The sequence below is a fragment of the Astyanax mexicanus genome, chromosome 4 (genome assembly GCF_023375975.1).
Source record: "Astyanax mexicanus isolate ESR-SI-001 chromosome 4, AstMex3_surface, whole genome shotgun sequence".
Taxonomy (NCBI): Eukaryota; Metazoa; Chordata; class Actinopteri; order Characiformes; family Acestrorhamphidae; genus Astyanax; species Astyanax mexicanus.
In genome coordinates, this window is record NC_064411.1 from 13,336,837 (window position 1) to 13,355,084 (window position 18,248).

General features: G+C 39.7%; 3 protein-coding genes across 7 annotated transcripts in view; 2 read left to right on the plus strand and 1 right to left on the minus strand.

Annotated features, from left to right (window-relative positions):
• The window catches only part of LOC125801482 (zinc finger protein 239-like), a 297,730-nt gene that overhangs the window by 100,692 nt on the left and 178,790 nt on the right, over positions 1-18,248 (plus strand). The window lies entirely within an intron of this gene.
• The window catches only part of LOC125801120 (uncharacterized), a 103,711-nt gene that overhangs the window by 2,615 nt on the left and 82,848 nt on the right, over positions 1-18,248 (minus strand). For 2 of the 5 annotated variants that reach the window (XM_049477227.1, XM_049477226.1), the window contains exons 2-12: positions 13,660-13,918; positions 13,245-13,383; positions 12,387-12,518; positions 3,795-3,987; positions 3,426-3,542; positions 2,929-2,967; positions 2,706-2,795; positions 2,110-2,592; positions 1,426-1,563; positions 440-609; positions 252-316 (exon numbers count right to left, since the gene is read on the minus strand). In XM_049477227.1, coding sequence (XP_049333184.1) covers positions 252-316; positions 440-609; positions 1,426-1,563; positions 2,110-2,592; positions 2,706-2,795; positions 2,929-2,967; positions 3,426-3,542; positions 3,795-3,987; positions 12,387-12,518; positions 13,245-13,383; positions 13,660-13,862 — 1,769 coding nt within the window. In that variant the 5' untranslated portion in view covers positions 13,863-13,918. Of the gene's footprint in view, positions 1-251; positions 317-439; positions 610-1,425; positions 1,564-2,109; positions 2,593-2,705; positions 2,796-2,928; positions 2,968-3,425; positions 3,543-3,794; positions 3,988-12,386; positions 12,519-13,244; positions 13,384-13,659; positions 14,604-18,248 lie in introns of those variants that run through there. The other 3 variants (XM_049477225.1, XM_049477224.1, XM_049477223.1) reach the window with 3 other exon arrangements.
• On the plus strand, positions 9,058-11,691 carry LOC111190676 (uncharacterized). Its single transcript, XM_049477800.1, has 3 exons — positions 9,058-9,257; positions 9,543-9,619; positions 10,136-11,691. The coding sequence occupies exons 1-3, from the start codon at positions 9,225-9,227 to the stop codon at positions 11,109-11,111; spliced, it is 1,086 nt and encodes a 361-aa protein (XP_049333757.1). The 5' UTR covers positions 9,058-9,224; the 3' UTR covers positions 11,112-11,691.

Sequence of the window (18,248 nt, forward strand, 5' to 3'; positions counted from 1 at the left end):
GTTGTTGCTACAGATATACCATAGATTAAATTGCTTGTACAACGTGGTTAAAATAAGGGAACAGCGGTAGAAGACACGTGGTTATGGCATGGACGATAATGCGCTTAATATTGTCACTAGCTTAAATTATCGCGATTCGATAATATCGTTTATCGGCCCAAGGCTACTACTGGCGAACTGTCACAAGAATTGTAACAATGTCTGACTCGTTGTATGTGTATATTGTATGTGTTTCATACTGTGGAAAATACCTGTCAAGAATTTTGTGGACACAGTCTCTTACATCTTTCCCACCAATTCTTGCAAGTTGTAACACCTTGAAATGAAAGGGTGAAATTACTGTCAATGTTGAAAGAACAGTAGCTATAACATTTTTACTGACATATACCCAAATAATACTGATAAATGACACACAACATATATCACTTGCAAATCATACCAGGGATTCAAAGGTTGGCTTGTCCTTGAGGCATTCCTCCTCCCTCTCAAACTCCTCCATTGTCTCCAGCTGCTTTATATTGGCAGATGAAAGAGTAGGCTCACTTCTTCCCACCCTTCTGACCTCTAAGTGGATATCCACCAATTTGGCCAAGACTTTTTTCTGAAACTCTGAAAACAAAGAGACACGTTTGTGCTTGCATTCATGTTTTCGTCCCTCCACCTCTAAGCCTTCACCCCAATCCACTATCCCTCCTCCATTTCCATCCAGAAAGTCAATAGTGAGGCTCATTCACTATGGTGTTAACATCAGGTGTGTTTTGCCTGTGGCTGGGTTAAACAAAGGTAGAATTTGGGCACAAATATGAGGTAAAAAAATAACGGATCATCTCACATGACAGAACATCACATAGCAATCCTTTCCATAACATTTAATTGAAGAGTAAGAGCAACCTTCATTAATATACAAGTCTACCTAGTCAGCTAAGACAATGATAATCAACTACACACATGATCCTTTTATTGCCCTAAAACTTTTTTCACCGTGCTGCCTCCCAATCTGTGGTGTCAAAGTGCTTCTTTGGACATACTAACAAGTTGTCTAGAAAAGTAAAAGAGGTAGTCTGACATCACTGCTTGGTGCAAGGAAGAGTGTAGGTTAAAACAATCAGACACTAGGACAGCAAGACAAGACAAGACTTTGTGAAGTTTATGGAGTGGGTGGGAGTGGTTATTCATAACTGCTGACCCCTTTGCCATCAATATATCCATTTCCATGACAGCCAGGGAAAATAAACCCACAGAAAGATTCAACCTAGTTCTGGGCATGAAACTAGACACAGGAGATGGTGGCAGTTTCTGCCAGAACTAGGTTGAGACTTTGTGGGTTTATTTTCCCTGGCTGACATGGAAACAGATATTTTTTTGTAAGAAGGTGTTACAGTGTACAGCTGAGCTAAAGCCTAACATTAACTACTTAGCACTTACTCGCTGTGGACAGTGGAAATCTTAAGTGTCCTTCCATCTGAGACCTAGCACTGGATACATTTGCAGAAGACCTCGGACTTTGCTGGGAGAATGATCTGCCAGAGGATCTTGAGACTGGCGTTTGAACAGTATCATAATCTGAAAGATAGTGCAAGTCAAACAGTTAATTAATTGATCGATTAATGTACAGAAGCACAATGTAGACCTTACAAAGAGCAGAAGACCGGTCACTCTGCTCGGAAGACCTCCAAGAGTTTATTGAAATCGGCATTTGAGCACTTTCAGAATCTGGGAAATTTTTCAAGAACTTGTTTGTTTAATGCTTGATCAATTTATATTAATAGAACACTTTTTTTTTTTACAGAAAATTAAAAGTTAAAGCCATAACGTAACCTCTTAGAGTGTAATCACTCTGCATGTTAAACATAAAACCAGTTGTTCAAAAGATGAAACTCATCTGCTACTTTAGAACTAGGCCTGTTGCGATAATTACGTTATCAACTTATCGTACGATAATGTTTTAACCGCGATCATTTTTGCAGAGATCGATAATGACCATGTGGTTTCTGCGTGAGTTTGTTTACATGAGAATTGGACCGCAGCTAGATTTCAGCAGCTCTGAAAATGTTGTTATCGTGACAGGCCTATTTAGAACATTAATGCTGGGTTCTGATAAATACTTACAGTTCTTGTACAAGTCACCCTGTCTGGAATGCTTGCTGTGTTGAGACCTGCTGCCGTCACTAGACAATTTGCTGTGTCTATGCTGGTCGATGTGCCTAGACCCACTGTTGTGCTTGGACTGTTTACTATGATGTGACCTGTTGCTCAGCCTGGACCTGTCGCTGTGCCTGGACCTGTCGCTGTGCCTGGACTGGCTGCTGTGATGGGACCTGTCAATGTACCTGGACTGGCTGTTGTGGTGGGACCTGTCGCTGTGCCTGGACCTGTCGCTGTGGTGGGACCTGTCGCTGTGCCTGGACCTGTCGCTGTGCCTGGACCTGTCGCTGTGCCTGGACTGGCTGCTGTGATGGGACCCGTCAATGTACCTGGACTGGCTGTTGTAGTGGGACCTGTCGCTGTGCCTGGATCCACTGCTGTGACCGCACTGGTCAGATTCTGAGCCCCCCAGCTGGCTGGTGTTGTTTACATTTGGATGTCCAGGGTCTGAAAACGGACATTTGTAAATGATCACATGCTGTAACCAACTTCATGTTATGATTATGCATGAACAAGTTATGTACATAAATTAAAAATAGTTTTATTTGATGGATACTTACTAGCAGTAAACTTTTTGTTACATCCAGCAGACCCCATCTGAATGGACTTTGTTGGTGGAACAGGAAAGGAGGGTGCCTTTACAAAGGCATCTGGACAGATTCAATAAATAAAATGAATGGAAGTATCACTCATTTAAATAATGAGTACTAACCTTGTAACTAACCTTATCACTTTAAAACAATATACACATTTATAAAGACTGATCATGTATGAAATACATACCTGTCATGGTCTCCTCTTCCTCGTCTAGATAGTCAGATTCTGTAATTGTACAAATCAACATTTTATAACATGTGTTAATGACCCTTTTTCCCTTTTTAAAAAGTGACCTAAATATAGAGCTGGGCGATATGGCCTCAAAAAAAAATCTTCGATTTTATTATTGAGTGTTTTCCTCACCGGGGAGAGATGACACTGCAGTTTTTTTTTTTTACAAACGGTAGGATTTATTTCTAGCCAGACATCTGTTTTGTGTGTGATTTTTGTGTGTGTGTGGTGACAGCGCACAGGCGGAGGGTCGCTCTGAATACGGGTGCACAAAGCGAGCGTAGGTAGCGGAAGTTAAAAAACGGAGAAAATCGATTTTCCAAAAAACACATCGTCCTTAACTGTAAACTCAAATTAATTGATACAATCGATTTATCGCCCAGCTCTACTTAAATATATTCATTAAAGAGAATTTGATACTCAGGACAGATTCAACAATTCTAGATGCATACCAAGAATATAGTCATCAAACTTGCATTTGGCCTTTTTCCTCTTCACTACTTGCTCATTTTCCTGTTCTTCTTCAACATGGCTCGTCATGTTATATTCATTGCATTCATCAATGTTAACTGTAAGATTAAAGTCACAGAAAATACAAATTTTTCCCACTCTGTACGTTTCTTGACTTTTTGCAGATGGTTTTCAAAAGGAAAACAAGATATCATTCAATGAGCAAAATGATTCAACGAGACTTAAGTCACAGAAAATACAAATACAATAAAAATGACTACTACTAGCATTTGCTGTTTTTCTTTGCCTTAAAATGTAATTTTTTACGAGTGAGGCACCTTATTAGGCAATTGATTTAAAAAATAACTTACCGGAGGTCATTTTACGTTTCACCCAAGTGAATGTCATCCAGTCATCCTGAGGGGGGTGCTGATTGTAGAAAGCTGCCTTTTCTCTCATTTTTGGCCATCTAATAGTTTTGTTGTCGACATCAATCCATTTGTCTGGGGCAGTCCCCTCCACCTCCTTTCCATGCTCCAGCCACACAGCCCGGGCATACATGACCTGCAAAACAAAAGCACATTCATAAAGAGTTAGCTGGTTTCCACACCAATTCTGTATGAAATTGCAACTAAGATATTCCACAACAATTGTACTTTATCCCACTAGTTGAGGTCGCGGGGGGGGGCCTGGAGCCAATCCCAGTGTTATCGGGCAAATGCGGAGTACACCAGAGTACCTGTAGGAAACCCAATCAAGCATGGGGAGAACATGCAAACTCCACACAGAACAGCCTGGATCAGATCTTCTTGCTGTGAGGCGACAGTGCTAACCACTACACAACCGTGCCGCCCAGTTAAGATACTACTATTACTTTATCATACCCTTATCCTCATAATAAGTAATAACTGAATAATTAATAATAAAAACCAACCTTTAAATCTTGTGTTCTATACCATGGAGGAGCGGTATGAGGACATAGCCACCATTTTCATGAGGAAGGCAGGCCACCTTGCGGAGCAGATCTGTTTCAATCAGTTGTCGTCTTTTCATCCTACCCTGCCTATTACTTGTGTACACTATATTCAGAAGTTTGGAGTTGCATGGCTTTTCAAACAACGGTGAGGTGTACTGCTGGTGCAGGACATCACATACCACAGTGCCATCTCCTCTTCTTTCCCTGATGAAAGCATATCTTTCGTCTCGCAAGAGAAAACAACTGTCCTTTTCTTTTGTAGAAACAAACATGTGAGGCTGTGTTTCAGGCTGTGTTTTCCTTCTTTTGGTGTTTGCATATTCAATCTCTGATAATCGCCTGGTCACCTGTGCTAGTGGATTTTTCCCATTCCGTACATGTTTCTTGATTTTTTGGAGATGGTTTTCAAAAGGAAAACAAGATATATCATTCAATGAGCAATTGAAGTGGCGAACATCCTCATGAAGGTGAATCAGCCCATGAACATTGTACACAGAAAAATACTTTCCGTACAGGACAGCGCATGACAAAGTGTGTCATGTGTTTATGGGCATATGCAAGGTATGCATTGCGAGTGCTCTCATCTGACTCCAACATTAATGACATAGCTACTGTCAAAGATAGAAAATGGTAGTATCTTTGGGGAGACAACACATCCTTTAGTACAACTGGTCCTGTGTACAACAAAAACTGGCGAAACTCTGTAGCCTTCCACCTGTCCAGCTCTGCCAGACTCCGTGGCTGTCGAGCAAATTTACTAGACATCTTTCCTCTCAGGTGGTTCAGCTTTTGTGATACTTTTTCCTTTTGCCTTACAGATAAGCGGCAAAGTTTTGGGCCCCTAGTCAAGAAAATTAACATCCGTCTAACTACTCCCAAGTTAACCATATGCATATAGTCTAGGACAATTGACTTGACACGAGAAATTCCTGCAGCAATAAAGGGACTGGCACCAGTTTGATGGTCCTTGTATTCTACTGCACTGAAAGCTTGATCTGTTCGCAAGGAACATTCCAGTTCATTGAACACCATTCTTCTTGCAATGTAAACACCTTTGCTGATGCACCTCTCGCAACTGTAGTGGGCATTATGATTTTTAATGCGCTTAATAGAAGCCCTTGCTGGAGCGTCACAGATCACTGCTTCAATATAGACACTGTAGGACTTCTCTTCAAAAATTACCCCATTTTCTCTGAGATGTTTATACTCAGTTAGAAAGTCATCTGTAATGAGACAGCTACCCTAAAGGTAAGATCCAGATAGCACCAGGATGAACTCAAAAGCAAATATGGGAGAATTGCATTGAGCTGGGTTTGAACCCAGACCGTTTGTGTGAAGGGCCAATGAGTAGACCACAACACTATAGAGGGATATGAGTGATTAGTGACTGTAGGTGCTTTAACACTGGGGGCAGGGTATAGAACACCGAATAATTAAACAAACTAAAGTGTAAGAGTAGAAAGAACTGTTTTACTGTGGCGAAATGAAAGAAAGGAAGACACAAAGCGACAGTATAAGGTTTGAAAAAGTTAAAATAAAAATCGCGGAGAGCGGGGTTTGAACACCCGCGAGAATGGGCTCTGAGGCGCAGAGACCCCGGCCTACACACTGCGCCACCGGGGACGAGCCGATGACATCAGCGCTGGAAAGAACTAAATGACTCGCGGCAAGCGGAGCGCGAGCAAAGTAAACGAAGTGAAAGAAAATAATAATAATAATTATAGCAGGATTAATGATTTGTAAACTGTGAGAACCAACCAATAAAGGCTAGATAAAAAGGTAAGCGAAGTTAGAAGGGAAAAGGTTTCCCCCTCTGGTCGCTAGAAACGATAGAAAGTTTTTTTTTTTTTTTTTTTTTGTGACGAAAGTGAGAGAGAGAAAAGAAGAAAGACAGCCTCGTGGTGACACGACCAACGAGGTGGAGTGATTAAAGCGAAGCAGGTAGCTCCGAAAGAAATAAAGAGAACCTCTGTGAACTGAGCCCAGTATACACTGTTCCCATAGAGGTGAAGAGAAAAAGAAGGAATAAAGAGAACCTCTGTGAACTGAGCCCAGTATACACTGTTCTCATAGAGGTGAAGAGAAAAAGAGAGCCACTTGGCCACTCTAAGGAGATCGCTAGGAAAACCGGCGTGGTCTTGCTTTCTGACAGGAATACTCAAGACTCTGCGCCGAGGAACCGGAAGGAAGCCCTTATAAGGTAGTGACACCAGCTGTTGTTAATCGCGCTGATTACCACTTGGCTTAGAGCGTGGCCTCCCTCTAGTGGTGGGAAGACCACGGCGCGGGCGGCCCCTTACATCATCAAGATATTCCTCAAGAGGATATGGTTTCTTGTCCCCACAAAAGAGCGCTACCACAAATGGCTCAAAATTGTGAAACTTGGCCAGAATTGGACTTTGCTGCTTTTGAAGAGTGGGACACCATCAATGTTGATGCTGAGGTTTATGGTATCATCATGTCGTAAAGCCATTGTCTGACTCAGTGAACAGCAAATCCCCTTCTCTAATCCATAATAAATGTATTGCCCACCACATTTCTGCTCAGATTGGGCTCGTGGTGTAGCAAGCAGTGTCCTTGCATCTTTTGGTAGAATGTGTCCCTCCTTTCTTAAAATTGTCAACAACTCATTTAAGGATCTTTGTGTGGTTCTGTTTTTTGTAGCCCATTGCCTTAAGTTTTCTTCTAAACTGGGCAAATCCGATTCAGTTTCATCATTTAGGACTTCTATTTCTGAATCAGAAGACACATACTCCACATCTGTGTCAAAGTCTGATTCGTCTGTTGTCAAACTGTCAGTTGACGAATTAATTCTTTCAACGCTCATTGCATTGCCAGTCTGGTTATCACTGTTTGATCTATCGGTCACTGATCCCTGACTTTCAAGGTCACTATCACTGTCAGAATGCAGGAGCCGATCCATTTCTGCTTTCCGTTTGCGCCATGCTTTTAAATAAGCCATCTGCAAAACAATATATTTTGTTAGGACCCAGAGTGTGATTCTGAATGGGTTTTGAAGAGTAACTGTTTATTATACTTTGGGTGTATTGACAAATATCTTTCAGTTATGATTACTTATCTTAGTATCTATAATTACATAATCATTGTGTGAAACCTTGTATTTTATATGCATTAACCAATACTCAACTTACATTTGATCATTATTACTCACAGTGTATTTTACACGCATTTATATAGAAGATTAACCAATAATCACAGTATATTCTTTACATATATAGTAAAACACTGTTTGATCAGGCATGTCACTAACACAGACTCTATTATGACAAATTAACCCACACGATACATAAGGCGTTTACTAACACATAGGGTCTATTGTATGGCGGTCTAACCACGCGCCACTAACACATTAACATATAACATATGAGAACTATTGTGAGACTTGTGTAGCTCATGCTTGAAGCATTTCGTTTACTGCATGTCTCTGACTAACGGCCATCAATCTTCAGCTAGTGCACTCTGTATGAACTAAATTGATACAAAGGAGGCTTCGGGACGAACAGAGCGGCCTTTCTCTCTGTGCGTGCAAAGTCCTTCACCTACCAAAGCGGGAGGACGCGCGCACATAGGGAGGGCGGCACTGTCTAATTACTGGAACAATATCACACTGTCTGACTGGACCCAGTCAATTCTTGAAACAATAGACCTTATGCGCAAAACACTTCCGTGTTTTGTTAAACGGGCCGCGTTGCTTCCGGCGCTGTACAGGATGCAGTGAAAATGGCGTTGTTTTACACACGATGCCTCCAGGAGCTACCAAAGATATCAATTACAGATGTTCATCGCATATGCCGGCTAACTTCCAAAACTCCAGCCACCAATATGGATAAGGGGTTTAAACTGTACGCTTCCTCGTACATATACGACTATGAAGGTATGTAACTTACGTTAGCCAGCTAGCTAGGCTGATGCTAGTTATCCCAAATATAGAGAAAGTAACCAGTAAATCTAGTTAATGCTAACCTGAAGAAACTAATCGTATCAGTTACTTTGCAAATGTCTTACTTGTGATGGCTAGTTGTCCATTTTTGTCACCAGTATCAAACAAAGACAGGTTGACTAACGCTGTCAGCATCAGGGCAGCTTGTCACAGGTCTATGAGGAAAAGCGAGAAGCCACACACTTTAACAGTAACGTTAGGGATGGGTTGGGTGTTCAGTTAATGTTTCAAGCCTGTTCAGTTCAAGAACAGTATTTATCAAGCCTCTCCGAGTAATAGTAGACTATTCAGCTATTATGTCCACGTTCTTTTTGACTGTAGTGAATGCAGTCTAATGAGCATGACCTATTATTATACCTGTTATTCTGAGACGCTTGGTAAATGTATTTACATTTGTTCAAAGTTCATTGTCTACTTCTAGAAGGATAGTGAGGTCATTGGGGTTTGTTATTCTAACTCTTAATTTGTTGATTTGAAAGTGCTACTTATCATTTCATATATATATATATATATGTATCAGGTCCATCTGAGAAAAAAAATATCATAGCTTATGTTATGTACTTTATTATTAATGCCATTACTAAACGTGCCCCAGCAACCTTACTCCCATCAGTGGTATCTGTTGGACCACTGTTAACATAGGATGAATTAAAGCTCAACCACACTTAAGACAATGTTCATATTGTACATTCTTTTTTACAGATAGTGCTTCGGGATTCAAACCCAGTCATCCTCATTTCAAGTAGATGTTCATGTGTTGCTGGCACTGCAGTGTGTAACCACACAGTTGCTTTGTTGTTCCAAACTGCACACTATTCAGAACTAAATGTACAGCTTGTGCCCCCTGTCCACACCTGCACTGAGATGGAACAGCAATGGCACAAGCCCAGAACAGTGGTAAGTGTTGAGGTGCCTGCTATTTCTGATTATAATTATGTTTAGTTGTTAAAAAATAGAACAACTGACAACCTGGAACCATGATCTGTCAAAGCTTGTGTTCAATTTGTAAAGGGATGGAGATTTGGATGGAGAGCATTTTTGATTGGATTTTATTGTTTTAATTGAGGCAGAGGCATTCATATGTAACATACATTGCCTAACTAGTTAGTTTTTTCAGTTATTCTTGTCCCTTTTAAGTTTAGATTTCTCTATGGTAAAACTATATGTTGGTCTTTTTGTCAGGGGGTGAAACCTGGCCCAATAAATAAAATGGTGGTGATCAGACCAAGGCTCAGCCGACTCAGTGAAGGAGGAATCAGGTAAAAAAGCATGAGCTAATATTACTATAATTACTGCACCATACAGAATTTTAGAGTATACAGGGTCTCATGCAGTATGACTAACATTATTACTATACATGCTACACTCTGCAGGCAGCAGATGTAAAGCCAAATTGCCATTTTGCATGTGAAGGTATTTGGAATCAAAATATTGGGGTCTGCGGCCTGTCAAAAGCTGATGCCTCGGAGCCATTTGAACATTTGACTTTATCTATTTGGCAGTTCATGTAGTGCTATTGATTCCAACACACCATACAAACCTTTTTGACAATATCCCCAAAAACAGTGGCTTACCTAATTATAATAATAGTAAAAAATTATATTATTATTTTTGATGTGTTGAACTTGCAATACTGTATACATCCTGATGTAGGTAAGCCACTGTTGTAAAATTTTTGGGGATATTGTCAAACAGGTACACGGTAGACAATATGTAGGTAACAAACTGTAACCTACAACAGTTTTAACATATTTGCATTTACCTGTCATTCACAGAAGTACACTCTACAAGGGCTTGGTTGGGGACCTATTTGACCTCTCGGTGCTACAGATTGGAGACACATACAAAGATTTTGATCGCGAAGAACAACCTCTTGTGGCAACTATGGGCATTAGTGATGAAAAGACCCTTGTGGAGACAGCTTTTGGCATGGCACAAAAGGGCAGTGTGCTCTCTTACCAACTGCCCATTTTACCCACAAAGTCTGTCAAGATGCACCATGATGCTCCATCTTACCCATCGCTGCCTCTGGGTGACTACAGGCTTCTACCAACAGACTGTGTGCACGTGTGCACTCAGGAGGAACACTTCTTCCTTAAAAGCTTGACTGTCACACTGGACATGGCCAATAAGATTGAGCTGGCAACAAGAGAGCAGGCAGCAGACCAGGAGTGGCATCAGCTTCGTAGGCCTCGGATCACCTCTTCACGTTTTAGAGAGGTATGTTTTGTGAGGGGAGCAATTTCTGCAGAATCTCTTGCAGAAAGGATCCTAAAAGGAACCAGGCAAACTGCAAACATGAGGCGAGGGACAGAGTTGGAATTTGAGGCAGCAAAGGAGTATTGCAGGATGAAAAATGTAAACTACAGATCCTCTGGCCTTATTATACATCCTGATGCCCCTTGGCTTGGCACTTCACCAGATGGCTTGATTTATGATCCACATGCACAGCCACCATTTGGACTAGTGGAGATAAAGTGCCCCAATGTAAAGAACTATGTGGATTGTAAATACCTTCAAATGCAGTATGGCACACCGACTCTTCGTGATAGCCACTCATACTTCTGGCAAGTCCAGGGTCAACTGCTGATCACTGGCTTGCAGTGGTGCGATTTTGTGGTTTGTGCCCAAGAAGACATGCTTGTGCAGCGTGTTCATGTCGACCCAAAAGTTACAGCAACAATCAGAGAGAGGGTGGACCAGTTTTACTTTCATGTGTACATGCAAAAGTACTTGGCCTGCTCCAAATGAATTACATGAAAAGTGATTCATTACCACTTTGAAAGCTATTGTGTATTTACAGACGTGTTTTGTATATTTAGCAGATTATGTATTGTTTTTTTATAAAAATTTATTTGTCATGAAAAAATTTACAACTGTACAAAAAAAAATACATATTTTGTATACGTTACTGTATGCATGTTTTTTTTGTCCATGCACCATTATATATACATATACATAAACAATGTTTTCTATACACAAGAGAGGGGGAGCAGTTATAGGTGCAATACATTTATTCAACCCCCACTGTAATTTGCTGCATTAGCTGTTAAATTTGGATGCATCATTTGTGTCTAACCTGTCAGTGAATGGTGAACGTATTTGCAGTGGGAGCTGAATAAATTTGATCACAACAACATTATCACACAAAACCAAGCCTAGTTTCAGGATAGCATATTTACATCTTAAAAACATCTTAACTTCAATGGAAGTCAACCTGAAATGTAATTTTGTAGCATTTCTAATGGTCAGTTAAATCATGAAACAAATGCTAGATTCACATAGGGAAAAAGACACATACAAGACAGTGATGATCTAGACGGGGAACAGAAATGAAAAATGTAATGGTAATGTAACTTAATTTGTCAAAACTAAAATATGGGTTAGTAAGTGTAACACTTAAGATTCTTTGGCCCAAGCCTTGACCAGTGGCTTGTTTTGGTAATTTGTTAGAAGGCAGGCGACAGCAAAAAGCTGGTTGATACTGCCTGCAATGGTCAGAGGGATAATAGTATCAAACAGTTTGTTCTCCTTGATTCTCCTAATTGCCCTCTCCACATGAATTCTTAGCCGTGCAATGTCCTGAGTCACAAGCACTTCTTCATGAGATAGCTGTGACTTTTTGCTTAGAAAAGGGGGTCTATAAACTTTACAGGGCACTAGTTCATCTACTCTGAATCCCTTGTCCACCATTACAGCCATATCCTTATCCAAAAGAGGGATAATGCCAGATTGTCTGAACAGTTCTTTATCACTGACAGACCCAGAGAACAATGAGGAAACAAATGTTACAGCACCATGGGGTGACACACCAATCATTCCTTTCAGGGTAGTATGGGATTTGTACTGTGAAAACAGCTCACTCTGTAAGAGTAAAGATGAAGGTGTTTGACATCTCATCTCTGTACAATCAATTATGACTTGTGTGTCAGAGTACTTTCCAAACACGCTTGGCATTGTAGCTCTAATTGCTTCAGGAGACATCCATACTCCAATGGCACCCAATAAGGTGTACAAAAAATTTACCCAAGTCTTGATTATTCTGCTGACAGTGGACTGATGTATGTTGAAACGATCACCCAGATCTTTTTCCTTCAGACCCAGTGACAGGTACACCAAGAACAGGAACAGTTCATCTATTAATGGAAGGCATCGGTTCTGTAGGATGAACAGGGAAAGTGTTGATGGTAATGGCAATAAACCTTGTGGTTCTATGTAGAATTTTCTTGGTTATTCATAATTTTTAAATAAGTAAATTAACAACTTTAGAATCATTGTGTTGGGTAATTTACCACAGCATGATTTAGTAAAACCTGGATGCAGGAACTCTGAGTTTCACTAAGCAACTATTACAATCTCAGAACATAAAGGACTTAAACATAAAAGTTTAGAATTTAAAATATATTAAAGTTTACTAGAAAACTAGTTTCAGCATTACAGATATATATATATATATATATATATATATATATATATATATATATATATATATATATATATATATATATATATAAACACTCCGACCTTCCTGTTTCCTAAAAGGACAGACAATCTCCAAGGCCTTATGTGATTGTGATACAGTTAGAAAGAGAGCAAAGATCATGAAGTTAAATTATTAAGTAATAAGTTAGAAAATTAAAAAAAAAAAAAAAAAATCAAAATAAAGGTATAAAACAATTAAGAATAAGAGTGTGAGGATGTGGTTATTTCCAATCACACCCTTTAATTGTTACATTCCATTGAGGTGTAATACGCAGAATAATATATATGAATAATCAAGAAAATCTTACAAAGTTTCCCTTTAATTTGTATTTTTATTTAGATAAAAGTAGTGTTTTCTGGGTGCTGGTTTTAAACAAAATTACAATTATGAACTATGCTTACTGGTCGTCGAGGTGGATCAGCAGCCTTGTCTGGAGCTGTAGTGGTGAGAGTAGGTGCCCGTGTACCAACACGCACAATTCTTCTTGTTGCAGGTTCAATCTGTCTCCAAAATGCTTGGAAATGCTGGTAGCTGGCAAACCTAAATATTAAAGAAAAATAAGTCCAGGCATTACATATTCATGCTTACCCTGATAAGCTATACCAATAGACTATAAAAGTACCTTTAGTATTTCAGGCCACAGTAAAATGTTAACATAAATAATATTTTATCAGGCTGCCCACACAAAGAGCTGACGTTATTAGTCACAAAATATAAATTTGATTAAAGAATGAATCAATTAAAGAAAGAATAATAACGAGTCCTATTAGGATCACTATAGATAAACAAACTAGGTTTGAAAAGGCTATAACTTACCTGGTATAGAATCTGATATCATCGTCTGATGCTGAAAACCTCTCTAAACCAAACGACTGCTTCAGTGTAACCTCGTTCAGCCTCTTTCGGAGCTCTTCTATCACAAGCTGCTGGGCCTCAATTTTCTCACAAGCCATATCCAAAGCTGATGGTTCTGGTTTTCCGTCATAGTCGTGGCACTGAAGCAACAGTTCAACATCCATCTCTTCAGGTAATTCATCCTCTGGTCGCTGTGTTCTCTCCCAAACACTGGGCCTGGCTGGCAACAGAGAGTAGTTATTCCAGGCAAACAACACGGGCACTGCGCCCTCTTTTAAGCGTCTTCTCCCACCCGGAATGACATCTGTGTCAATGAAATGTCTACTACAGACTGTCGTAGTCCTCTTAATCACCAGATTCTCACGTCTTACATTCCGTATCCATACCTTTCGTAAGGTTTCATCCTTTGGAAAGTGGTGGAAACTTACGCAGGAGTTGAACTTTCCTGACATCGCGCACTGAGGTACACAGCAAAAATCACAGTTGGGATTATCCCGTATCTGGTACTTTACTGATCTTGACAAAGCCATCTTCTCACTATCATTAGTTAATTTAGGCGAATAAAACACTACCAATTTATAAACACGCTAAATAGGTTACCGTAGAGTCCGTGTTGCTATTAGCTCTCACTGCTGCTACCGGCTTCTGTGAAAAGTGGAAGTGAAGAGTCCTGTTTTCCGGTTTAGTCACGTGACATTCGACATAACGCCTATATTCGGGTAACTTATGTAATTTCAGGAGGAAATTGGTAAAAAAAAAATAGGCTTGGATGGTAAGAGTATAAACAATATAGCGCCGACTACAAAATGACAACACGATTGCAGTAGTCAGCATTCTGAAACATAATTTGGAAATATGTTATGTGTTAAAGGTGCAATTTATTAACGAATACATACATTAAAAATGGTACAGTGGAAAACAGAATTGTCTTATAAAATTATAATTACATATTACATATTACATTTAGATCATATATCACACACTTTACTGATCAAAATACACTGAGGGTTTTTTGTGAGAGAAAAAAAAAGTTCCCGCCAAATCGACCGCCCCCCTCCCCCCTCCCCCGCCCCTCAGTCAAGTTCTTCTGAGGGAAGGGCAGCTTTGGCGCAGCTGCGTTCATTTTTTAATCATCAACGCGCCTAACTGTGACAAGCGACAGAGAACACAGACTTGACATACGAGTAAGTCGTTAAATGTTTAATAGTTTAAATTTAACAATTGGGTAAGGTTAAACACAGTAACATTAGCTAACTTTAACGTTCTGCCAAACCGATAGCTAGCAGGCTAACTAACGTAACATTACCTCAGTTATGAACTAGCTTAGCTTTTCTTATTTTATTGAAAGGTAAAGCCACTGTGAGGTATGTGTGCAAAGGTAACGTTAGTTAAGAATTTTAGGTTGATGTTAATGTTATTTCATGAGCTAACGCTGTGTTTAACTCGGATAAACAGACTGAAAGACAGACCTGTGTGATGGAAGGTGTTTATTGAAATGATTCATAATCAATGACGTGTGATGATTCATAAACAATGACGACTATTAATGATATTACTTTTTGTTCTATGTGATGATAATGTGTACTGAACTGAACATTTTACCCTCAGTGAGCATTTCTGAAATGCTGAGTGAGAGTTTTCTCTATCTGGCGCCAGCAGTATGTGTCTGTGTGTGTGTGTGTGTGTTAAAGGAATGTACGTCACAACTGTCGTGTCTACAAGCCCTGGCGCCAGGGCCATCTCCCTCTCCTTCTTGCAGTATTTTGAGGACCAGCCTGAGATGCTCACTAAGGGATTATGTCATATCACATGTCAGAAGAAGTTGACGTGTCACAATGGTGGCACTGTGCCCATAATTGGGAAAGCAAGATAGTAAGGATGGGGTATAAAGAGAGCTTGGCACTCTTGCGAGGCAGGAGTTCACTCTGTATTCATTACGTGTGGCTTCTCAATAAATCTTGTTACTCATTCTGATCAAGACTCAGAGACTCTGAATATTTCTTTCTTCCTGTCATTATTTTTCCACCACAATTTGGCGTCACGGAACAGGATGAGCATGGTCTTGCGATGGAGGGGGAGAGACTAGCACCTGCCGAGGACGCTCTCCAGCAAAACAGCTGGCCCCAGAAGCAAGGGAAAATTCCACAGAATAAGGACGAAGTACCGCGGGGGCAGGTGCGGCCTCTCACCCCTCATTCGCAAATCCAGGCCTCATCAACAAACATTGGTGGTGAGTGACAGGTTAACTAATTTACTCATTAAGGAAATTTTAAATGTAAACAATTGTTCTTAAATTAATTTACTCCCCTCCATCCTTCCTTCAGCACTCCGCCCTGGACAGTGTATAGTTACATGACGGTGTACAAGACTAGCCTGGTCGTGAGGCCTTTATTGATGTATGTAAATATATCTTTAAAGTAAAGAGAAGACTAGCCTGGTCGTGAGGCCTCTATTGATAGACGTGTCATTAGAGTATAGGTCCCGGGACCGTGGGGAGGAGTGCATAAATAATACTAATAGTACAGGGTACTGATTGTGTATTAAGCAGGGATAGAAGAAGGAAGGTGAGACGTGATTATTGGGGCTAAATTACTCTGAGTCATTAAAATCGAATGAGAGAACAAAATGGGATCCCAAGTAACTAAAGAATTGAAACTTAATCCAAAAATTCATGATACAGCTCTTTTCAATCAAATGAGCCAAGACTATATGTGTATGTCTGTGTGTGTGTGTGTTTATGTAGTGTTGTTCAAAAGTTTGGAATCGTCAGCATATAAACAATATACATATATTAAAGTAGGGCAGAATATTGAGCCATGCTGGTACTGTTCAATGTAACACGTTTTATTATCTTTATGGAGAATGCTGTAGAATTCTGAGGATGGCAGTTTAGTGAATATGTGAGACAGCTTCATGTTTGAGTAGTAGTGATGAGTTTTGTACAAATGTCCACATTGTGAAAGTCATCCCTGATTGAAACAGAAAAGAGATGAGGATTCCAGGCTTTTGATACAATGTGTGTGTCTGTGCGTGTGTGTAAGTGTGTATGTTTCTAACATTTGTCTAACTCTGATATTCTATAAGCGAATCTAATGATGAATATAATGTGTGTGTGGCTGTGTCAGAATCGCTCCCTATTCCAGAAATAGTGCACTATATAGTGTATAAACCATTTTTGCAATACTGTTTAAAAACCCCAGCAGTACATTCTGTTCCCTATATAGTTCACTATGAAAAACCTAATGCATCACAAAATTTAGAAATTCCAAAATATACTATAATGCAATGCAGTGCTGTTGTATTAGACGTCCTCAGAGCAGGACAAACATGGTTTATTGTTTGGTTGTTCCATAATTCGTTTAGTAAATAGAAAATGCTACATAGTGAAAGAGTTAATGAGTGAGCCATTCTGAACACAGCTTCTGTCTTCATGTGGTTGAGGCCTTTTCTATTCTTATTCTTTTCTTATTGAGACTGATTTCAGCTCAGTCTCAGCTGAATGAGATTTAAAGAATACACATATCTAATTTCTCTAGTGGTTCTCATGTATCTCAGTCTATGCTGATCTTTTGATTCTCTTAATGAGGATGGTAGATTTTAGAAACCAGTAAGGAAAGATCTTACTTTCTTTGGAAAGCTTTAATTTGACAAACTTAATATTGTATCTATTACGAGCTGCAGTGAATTGGGTCTCTCTTTCTGACTTTTAAACAAGGAGACATCAGATGTTTTTTAAAAAAAAAAAAAAAAAAAAAAAAAAAAAAAAAAAAGGAGCTTTTTGTTTTGCTTTCCATATGTTTTCTATTTCTGGCAATGAAGAACTTGCTTGCATATTCTTGGCTATATTTTGAGTCCCCATCAGAGCACAACAATATAATGTTAATGTTTATACAGTTTAGAAATATCAAGCATCGTTTGGCTGGAAATAATTTTTGTTTTAGTTATTTCATGAGGCTAAACAATTTTTAACCATGTTAGAATTCCTTTCAGGATTTCTTTTTTATTATTATTTTTTTCTTTTAAGGTTTTTTTTGGAGGGATTTTTCTCTTTTGACTGATTGTTGCTCAGTGCTGTTTTCTGGGTGTTTGAGAAGGCGGGGGTGGTGCTCATCACAGGAGTTTTGACCCTCAGAGACAGGGTCCTCTGCAACAGTACTGTGAACATCATCTGAACCAGAGCACTTCATGAGGAGAGTCTCAGATGAGAGACTGTGTTTGGTCCAGCTGTCGGTCGATGGCTGGACTGCGTCTTCACCGGACCTGCTGTGATTGAAATGTTACAGCACTGGTCCAGGAAACTGGTTTCAGATCTGGAAGAACTGAGCGATCAGAGACCGCTTCAGACAGCACCTGCTCAACCATCAACACCACCCACCCCCAGCAGCCAATCAGCCCAGTGGATCCACCCCTCAGCCTGAGCCAGCAACAGAGACGTGAGACCAGATTTTTTATTTTTATGCCTGTTTACTTTTTTCCATTAAAAGGAGTGATTTTATTTAATTTTTGATGTTTATGCCTCATGTAGAAAATGTTTGGTTAAACTTTAAATC